This window comes from Rhipicephalus microplus, chromosome 7 (assembly GCF_043290135.1).
Source record: "Rhipicephalus microplus isolate Deutch F79 chromosome 7, USDA_Rmic, whole genome shotgun sequence".
In the NCBI taxonomy this organism is placed as follows: Eukaryota; Metazoa; Arthropoda; class Arachnida; order Ixodida; family Ixodidae; genus Rhipicephalus; species Rhipicephalus microplus.
This window is the reverse complement of record NC_134706.1, coordinates 121,409,937-121,416,946: the sequence shown is the minus strand read 5'-3', so window position 1 is coordinate 121,416,946 and position 7,010 is coordinate 121,409,937. Positions and strand designations below refer to the sequence as shown.

Sequence of the window (7,010 nt, the reverse complement as noted above, 5' to 3'; positions counted from 1 at the left end):
ACACCTCTCTGCTCTCGGTGTCCCTACGACCGTTCGACGGAAAACGAGCTGGTGCAGCCCCCTGAGCTAACGCTGCATTCACGACTTGGGCTGCAAATCCTCTGATAACTCCCGACTGGCGGTGCAACCTTTTTACAATTCTCGTCAATTGTTTACCTGTAACTGATCCTATTAAAACCAGAGCACAGTATCTCTGATGAGCGCAGACCTCCACCACTGATTCCAAATAGTTCTGACGCCGACAATTGCAACTGCCGTTGGTACAGCGTATGGAAGTACTCCTGCTGTGCGTGGAATGTTCAGTGCGCGATTAATGATTTCTGAGCATCAAGCTGTACTGAAAAATTGCCCCCCCTCCTGACCTCATTCTTGGACTGCACTTTATGACACGCACGCTGCGCTATTAACTGTTCTGAAAGTCTCTTGAGATACCGTTTCTGTCAGCCCATCCCGCCTACGCTCTGTCGATTTCATCTGACAGAGATAGCGGTTTGCGAGCGGATTGCGCAATATGTTATTTTGGGATGTGACACACCTCGCAAAGTTTGTAATTTTTTTCTGTTAAGCGGAAGCGATGACTTGTAAATGTCATATCAAGAATAATCTATGTGGATTCATTAATACGCTTGGGCTGGGTGACTTTCTGGTTCAGTTGAATATGCAACACTGATTATCTCGGAGGATGCCTATGAAAAATTCGTGGCTTTCCTATCACTATCAGGTAGGTTGAAATCGCCCACTATCCCACTGTGGTGGCCTGGTGGCTAAGGTACTCAGCTGCATACCTCCAGGTCGCGGGATCGAATCCCGGTGTGGTGGCTGCATTTCTGATGGAGGCGAAAATGCTGTAAGCCCATATGCTCAGATTTGGGAGCGCGTTAAAGGACCCCAGTTGACTGAATTTCTGGAGCTCTCCACTACAGGGTCTCTCACAAAGATATGGCGGTTTTGGGACGTTATGTTCCAGATATCAACCACCGAGTCAATCTATATCGCCCACAATTATTAGCCAGCCACATGACACATGACGTTGTAGATAGTCATATAGTGAACGTGTGACGCTACAATCAGATATCGGACATCGGTAAACGCACGCGACGGTGACGGGGTGTGTTGGAGCAACATTAGGTTGCACAAGGTAGCCTTAACATCTCCTACTTCCGGAAGTCCTGAAAAAAAGCAAGCTATTTTACGAATAATGCAACGCCACCGCCACGTGTCTGTCTTCTCCGACTAATGAATATTTTGGCGGGGTTGACTCAACGTCCATCATATCTTGTGTCAGCCTTGCCTTTGTCACACCAACAAAATATGGCTCAAATTTTTAATCACAACTGATTCTGGGGAATCTACCTCATTAAAAATGCTGCGTCACTTAAATTTATGAAGGCTATTTATTATTTTGTAGTCAGCGCGGTGATTTCTAATGGTCTGCTGTTTTTTTTTTGAGCTAAAGAGGCCCCACAGCCTCTTTAACGATATCACACCACCCCGCCTTTCATCCCAGCAATACAGCTCGCCATTTATTTTCAGCTCGTCATAAGTGAAAGAAACACTTTCTCCAACTATTTTTTTGCTTTGACGTAAATCCAGAGCTTTTTTCTTGTGTCTCAAATATTGACTGAAAATCTTCACTCATGGATAATTGCTTCTTTTCAACATACGGCTGTTTTTCAAAACCCTTGTTTTATCTAGAATTTCGGCAATTTTCATGATTGTCTGTAGATTTTTTTTGCTGCTGCTTTGCGTAGTCTGTGAATTCGTTGAACCGCAATAGGTTCGATTTTGAGAATGCCTGTTGTCATTATTATTGTGGTGATTTGAATCAAAATGGCTGTAACAGGCCACCCTTTCAATATCTGCTGCAAAGATAGGTTTGCAAAAAAAGATTTCAGCTGGGGTGAATTCATGCAACGAATAGTCGGCCAACTTTAAAAGGCTGCTAATTCACATGACACTGTGGTCACGTGAATAACTCGAAAATATGAAGTACACCGCGTGATTTCAAATTTGATGGAGAGTGAAAGATAATCGCATAAAGCCGTATAAGCTGCCTGCGTGCTATATTTAGATAAATATATGACGAACTGCGCAGACATAAATACTACGGGGCACGTTTACATCAATCCTGTTAGCGGTACCCGGTGCCATCTGTTTAATTTTTTTCCAACTTGGTTGTGGAACATATTTTTTGTTACGTGCAACGTGCTACATGATTACATAAGCTCTCTAAGGGTGGACAATTCTTCAAGTGCGAAATGTTTTGATAAAGTGCTAAGCGGTTCATTACTCGATCGTCCTCGAAAGGCGGAACGCCACTCGACATGTTCGACCAGGTGTGGCTCAACGAAGACGACATCGATGCGCTCTTCCCAGGATTAGGGCTTCACCGTCCATGCACCGCTGAAGTACACCGCAACTCGAGTTCCACGTCCTATTGCCACATCATCGAAAGGCTGTGCTTCTGGAACTGCGTTCTGTGGCACGCCGGCTTCCAGCTGTGGGAGCTCACGGCACCCGGAGAACTGTCACTGGTACGCGTGGCGCGTGACAGAGGCCGACGGCAGGAACAGCATGGTCGCGACGTGCGTCTCCTCTTCCACGTTCTTTTGGAGTGTCATCGCTGTGTCGTCGGCGTGGAGCTCGACGATGTTCTGGTAGAAGGCAGTGGACTCCGAGAGTTCCGAGTCCGCGTCTCGTCGGCGTTTCGGGACAACACGAGTCTGCCGTCACTGAAACTCGTCAGCCTTTTTTCTGACTACAGGTACGGTGTTCTTTCACCAATATAAAACCTACTCAGGTAATTACTTTCCTAAACCATTCATTGGCATGCGTATTCATAGTGGCATATTGGGGGGGGGGAGAGGGCGTCCAATTCACCCAAGGAACATCAAGCGCCAGTTTGTAGTAAACGTTTCTTAGATGTAAACCAGCGTACTTCTTATCGGTCCCGTTTTCACTCTTATTTTCATTCAGCAAACTTACTCATGTTTACTTCCATTCTGTGATAGATTCGGTATGTTTCACCATTTTGTGTGCTTAAATGATTCGTCGATCCCACATTGCAGTGAAAGCTCATTTCTTAAGTGACGGGTTAGACATGTACCCACTGCATTGTACTCGTCATCTTACAGCGCTAAAGACACGCCAGACTGCTGCAGGTTTTTATAAAACGCGTCCGTACCCAACGCGAACAGTACAGCTAATTCTGAAGCTACCCACAGGTCGCGGGATCGAATCGCGGCTGCGGCGGCTGCATTTCCGAGTGAGGCGTAAATGTTGTAGGCCTGTAGGCTCAGATTTGGCTGCACGTTAAAGATCCCCAGGTGGTCAAAATTTCCGGAGCCCTCCACTACGGCGTCTCTCATAATCAAATGGTGGTTTTGGGACGTTAAACCCCACAGATCAATCAATCACTCGTCTAATTGCCAAGGTGCCTCACTGCTATACAGTTTATCAGTGGTCGATGCTGTGATTTCCTTTATTAGTGTGCAGCGCGTATTGCTGGTACTGTGACTTAATTGACGCAAGTTCACGCACTGAAAACTTTGCTCTTTAACAACCAGAGTGCCACGCTCTTCACCGTCGTGACCACGTGGCATCTAACTTCTAGTGCCGTCTCTCTGCAGGTTCATTCAGAAGGACTTATTTGCAGACCTCGGCTCAATGACTCAGCTGCGAGAGCTCGTGATTTCGGCCACCGGCAAAGCTGTTTCCCGCCTAGTAGACCTTGTTCGTTCCCTGCTGCGCTCGGCAAGTCTCTCAACCCTGTCACTCTCAGGGCTACGTCTCAACGGGATAAACTCACAGTTATTGGTTAAAGCGTTGCGGAGAAACCGCACAGTGACTGACTTGTCCGTTCACAGCAGCATTCTGCACTCCTGGAAATCTAAGGGCGTGCCCTGGTTTTCCGTCTACCTGAAAGAAAGCACTACGTTGTCTGCTCTAACATTAGAGTGCATGAACTCTGAGCCGGAAGACACTGTTAAGGAGCTAAGAGGTGTACTAGCTCCTCAAATCGCTCCCAGTTCTCTCGAGAAACTCAAGCTTTCCGGTTTCCTCTTGGACTATGGCTGCGTTTGCCTGCTTTCTTCATTAGTGGCTAAACAGGGCGGCTCTCTAAAACACCTCGATATTAGCGGCTGCAGATGGATGTTGAAAGGTTCACAAAAGAGCCTGGACGCACCAACGAACGATGTCCAACCGTTTGAACAATACTGTGTGGGGCTAGAGCCATTGGACAAACGCGAAGAAATCAGGCTGTCGCACCTCTCAGTCAACGTAAAAGGCTTGAAATTACACGACTTCAAGACTCTGTTATTTGTGGCCACCACTCTCGAGTCTCTCAGGACCATATCGATCTGCGACGTGGCACTAGACGTACTGCCTGAGATCTGCCGGGCTGTTCGGCAGGCCGAGATCAGCGACATGGTCCACATTACGGACGAATACCTCGTCGACCCCGTGGCACTGTCCAAGCTCGAACACTATCGCGAAGCAGTCAGTCACGTTGCCGTCAGTTGTCTCAGAGAGACGAGCGTCAGTGCCTTCTGCAAAACCGTACATCTAGTGCGTTCTTGGAACCACGTGACTACTTTCCGACTCACTATTTCAAAGGAGGCTATGCGTGACGTCTTCATGATGTGGTCTTTGTGCTGCTACGTGAACGAGGCTAATACACTGAAGGAGCTTGAACTGAGGGGTTGCAATGAGCCAGACCTTGGCACTTGCCTCGGTGAAGTTACCGTCAACCACAGCCTTCTCCTGCAGGTGATCTTCTCCAACTCGAGCCTACGAACTTTGCGACTGAGTCAGATTCGGTTGGGTGAAGTCAACCTGAACTTCATGGTCGACGCCGTGTATTGCAACGATACGTTGACCAAACTTGACTTTTCTTCATGGGACCTTTCCGAGAACGACAGTCTGCTTCGCCTACTTGCCATCGATTTCGACATCAACGAAACTCTATTGCGCTTTCGCGTTTCCAACACTTCCTGCAATGATGCGCAAAATGAAGGATGGGCCGTAATCGAAGCCTTTCTCAGTCGCAACGTGGGTTTTGTCACGTGCGCGTCCCACTACGTGGTGTAATTTGCAGACGACAATCGCTGCAAGGAAGCCTTAGCTTCTGTTCGGAGAAGCCAGGCTCTGATCGACAAAGTTCAAGAACTCGCTGCCGTCGACGAAGCTGATGCGGCTTGCTTAGTCGAAGCTCTGGTCAGCACGGACTTTCCGTGATGTTGCTTTCTTTTGCGTGTTCCACCTGTTGTATTTGACAAAGAGGTCTGCTATGCTCGGCTGTTGTAAACATCATCCCTGCGTTTTTCAGAGCGTGTTCATACCTACATGTGCAGGACTTTAGCGACGCGAGATGCGAGAAACCCTGTGTGTTATTCTGCCGGAAACTAATCTGTGTGAACTTTGCGAATGTACTCTTATTCACACATTCAGTTTAAAAACAGTGACCTGCAGCCACATTATATTCACTTGCCTATGTGTTCTGCTGTACGCTACTGCGCATCTCTCAAGTACGCCCATGATGTCAAATCTTTTAGCTTTGACAATAGTGCTCAATTTATCTTTTAAAAGAAATTCATTCAATGCTCAAACAAGTCTGTGTTGCTTTTTTAGGCGCCGCAGAAGATACCTTCACAGCATACTGATCTTTCGCACAGAAAATGTTAGGAGCTTTGTTGGCAAGGTTGCCATGTGAAGTGATCTGCGAGGAATAAGTAATTTTTGCATGACAGATGAGCCAATGTTCACATCGATTCTAATCTGTTCGTCCTGCCTTAAGTCCGACGTAATTCTTCAGCCAAGGTATTTATGTTTGTGTACTCTGCTCAGAGCAGTGCCATTTATAGTGTAGCAAAAGTTTGTAGCAAAGGTGCCGTATTTATAATCATGAGATTGCATTTTTCAAACGCTTGAGCATTTTAGTGCAAACTTCGGCAGCGCTTTGTGGTAAAATTTATACACGAGTCAACAAGGACTCTTGAAAACCACACAATTTTCGGCAACTAATACCACCTAAGTTTTTGTCAAACAATGATTGTACTACAGCCTGACCATATCATGAGGAAGAAGAGAGAATGTAGAGAAGGAAAGGTACGGAGGTGAGCCAGTCCAAAGTAACCGGTTTGCTACCCAAAAGTGGGAAAGAGGTTGGGGTGATTGAAAGAAGGAAAGAGAGAAAATCATCAGCGTGTTCATTTTGTATGACGCTGCAGTGACTTGGAACCCACTAAGAGGTTACGGCCTGGTGCCCTTTCTCTTGTGATGTGTGAATAAGGTGCCGAATTTTGAATACGATTCGTTGGTATGGCCCATGACACAGTGCCGATAACACCAATTCTAGGGCTGCCTTAGAGTTTGTGAACATCGGTCACTGTAGAGGTGGTTTCCGATCTAACAAACGAATCAACTCATGTGTAACAAGGCTGTAAGATGAAAAATGCTAAAAATGGCGCAAGTCGAGACACTGCCCTCTCAAAACATAACTATTCCCATGTTTAAATCTGAAAATGGAAGCGCACGTTACTGTAACTCAGACAAAACATGTAACATGGAAGCGTAGTTACTAATACTCAAACAACGCTACACAGTTGTTACTGTTTTTTTTACATAGTGCGTGTTGGGACTATTTTCTCCGAAATTGGCATAATCAAAGATTGTTCCTCGAAATTTTCGCCTGCAGAGTTTATCATTCGAACAAGGTTTGCTGTTGCGTATGAAGAAGTATTTTCTTACGGAAGCGCTGAAGGCAGCTCGCTACATCGCAGTTTGGTGTGAAGTATACTGTAGTAAGTACTTTGATATTGTACGTGTAAATGATTTTTGCTACGAGGCCATCGCGCAACATCGAAAGCCACTGAGCAGTCGTTCCCTTTCTCGCGGCTCTGTCACAGCATCCACCGAGAAGCGAAATTGTATCGTCTACCGCCGTACTTTGCGCCGATATCAGTGTACAGCGCATTGCTGCCTGTCATTTAGGTGTCCGTTTCGCAGCC

General features: G+C 46.5%; 1 protein-coding gene across 1 annotated transcript; it reads left to right on the top strand.

The window, feature by feature from the left end:
* Positions 1–2,146: 2,146 nt before the first annotated feature.
* LOC142767057 (uncharacterized) lies at positions 2,147–5,612 on the top strand. The gene is made up of 2 exons (XM_075868278.1): positions 2,147–2,764; positions 3,630–5,612. Exons 1-2 carry the CDS (start codon positions 2,325–2,327, stop codon positions 5,089–5,091), a joined length of 1,902 nt encoding a protein of 633 aa, XP_075724393.1. The 5' UTR covers positions 2,147–2,324; the 3' UTR covers positions 5,092–5,612.
* The last annotated feature ends 1,398 nt before the right edge of the window (positions 5,613–7,010 follow it).